Consider the following 1,971-nt stretch of genomic DNA (forward strand, 5'->3'; position numbering starts at 1 on the left):
ATATACCTTTTGTGCCATCTAATGAGTGTGTGTCTGTGATTTTTGTGGCCTCCAGAGAAACGAACCGCTTTATGCATCAAGACCTAATTCCTTAATGTCTCTATAGTGTTTTGAGGTCTTTGGATGTAAAGTGGTGTAGTGGCTCAAGTTTTAGCTATCAGAGGGCACATGTACACAAGATGCTAACTGTGCAGTAGCCAAATAATACTACTTAGTAGCACGTCATAGCACAAACAGCGCTAATACACTACCGCACAGTATTATTAGGCTACTGTGCAGTAGCATCACTAAAAATGTGTTTGCCAGGGCTACTGCACTGTAGTTACTGTGCATTTATTTAGTACTTGATTATACACAGTAACTACATTATACAGCTACTAAATAAATGCACAGTATTGTCATTTGGGACATTATTATCCTTTTTATCAGCAACACTGGGCCTATGTAGTCAGAGGTAGTGGAAAGAGAGCATATTAAGAACACAGTAGTTACTGTGCATTTATTTAGTACTTGTATAATCACAAGTGCAGTAACCACTGTACAGTAGTGTCTCGTGTAGATGTGCCCAGAGACTAGTGAATTTGTGGCCAGTACTCAACTGATATGAATTTGAAATTAAATTCCTAATCCATTGAACCATCCACTTCCAGACATTATGTTTCCATTAAATGTCTTCTGAGTTGAGATGTTATCATTCAAGTTTAATTTTAAGCAGCTTTTTTATAGCTAAATTATAAGTCTTTGCATATGGAGGTTAACACTACAGATACATTTCTAGCCTACACAGTTTCCAAATATCAAATTAGTTCATAGGCTTAACTTTTGAATGCCATAGGCTAGATAGGAAGTGTGCTATACTCTTAAGAGATTATTGTAGATCCACAATGGATGTTGACCGTGTCACCCACTTCTGGATCAGTCTCCTGATACAAAAATTAATAGCATTAGTCAGACATAACAACAGAGCTCTCAACTTCTCACAAGAGATTAATTTTCACTAAGGAAAAAAAGGGATCTTGTATTCTGGTTAGAGATAGGATGCTGCTTGTAATTTTATTTTTCATGTTTAAATTCACTCCTCCTGTGCTAGGTAAGGAGGAAAGTAACAGGAAGAAAATAGTTTCTGTATGGTAAATGAAACAGAGCATGTCTGTAAATAAGAAATATTTCCTCACAAGAAAGTCTGCAATACTTATATGTCAACTTCCTAAGGTAGCAGCATAGTAGAAGCACTGGAGTTATTTAGGCTTGCATTAAATAAAGTACTGAGGAATTTTCTGATGGGAACAATCCTGCTTTTTCATTGTGATAGGCTGAGTGACTGAACAGATCTTTTCCATCTCTAAATTTTATGGATGTCAGACTTCAAACTGGTGGCAAAAGATAACAATCTCCAGGTGCATACCATTCTTTTGAAGTCTCATTTGTCTGATAGTTTACTGCCTGTCGTTAACATATACCTTCCTACTAATGTTAATGCAAAAATTCTTATGCATTATTTAACAGATTTGGTAAAGCCTGTTCTCTCATTGAAGGCTTCCATACTCTATCACAGAATTGTACCTACCCTCTTCTTGTGGTCTTCATAGTTTGCTCTGTCCCATTTTTCCTGAAGATATTTGTTGCCACATGGTAAAATTGGCTGGTAGGCACGGTGCATCTTAAACACCATAAAACATCTCTGAATCTGTGGCTCATAAAAAGAATGACTAATATCAGTCTGAGCCTTCTTAAGCAAAGCCCTGGAGACTGGTATGTTTGTAGCAGGTCATGTGGTGGTTGTCATGGCATCACTACCAAGAAAAAAAAAAATGAATAGCTAGTGGGAGTATTTTAAACAATCTGTTTAGAATAGCAAAGGAGCTGAACATCTTAGCAAAAGATTCTGAGGGTATTGTCTCCATTTATTACAGAGCTTGATCATTATAATTCACTGGCCATTCTTGACTTCCCACTGACTGGGGAAGACAG

The 1,971-nt window shown here is 37.0% G+C and overlaps 1 protein-coding gene across 1 annotated transcript in view; it reads right to left on the reverse strand.

Annotated features, from left to right (window-relative positions):
- LOC109306282 (uncharacterized protein C17orf105 homolog) overlaps positions 1-1,761 on the reverse strand; it is a 15,383-nt gene extending 13,622 nt beyond the window's left edge. The window contains exon 1 of the mRNA XM_019529612.1: positions 1,568-1,761. Coding sequence (XP_019385157.1) covers positions 1,568-1,672 — 105 coding nt within the window. The 5' untranslated portion in view covers positions 1,673-1,761. The remainder of the gene's footprint in view (positions 1-1,567) is intronic.
- Between the last annotated feature and the right edge of the window lie 210 nt (positions 1,762-1,971).

This window comes from Crocodylus porosus, unplaced genomic scaffold, assembly GCF_001723895.1.
Source record: "Crocodylus porosus isolate Cpor-Errol unplaced genomic scaffold, CroPor_comp1, whole genome shotgun sequence".
NCBI lineage: Eukaryota > Metazoa > Chordata > Crocodylia > Crocodylidae > Crocodylus > Crocodylus porosus.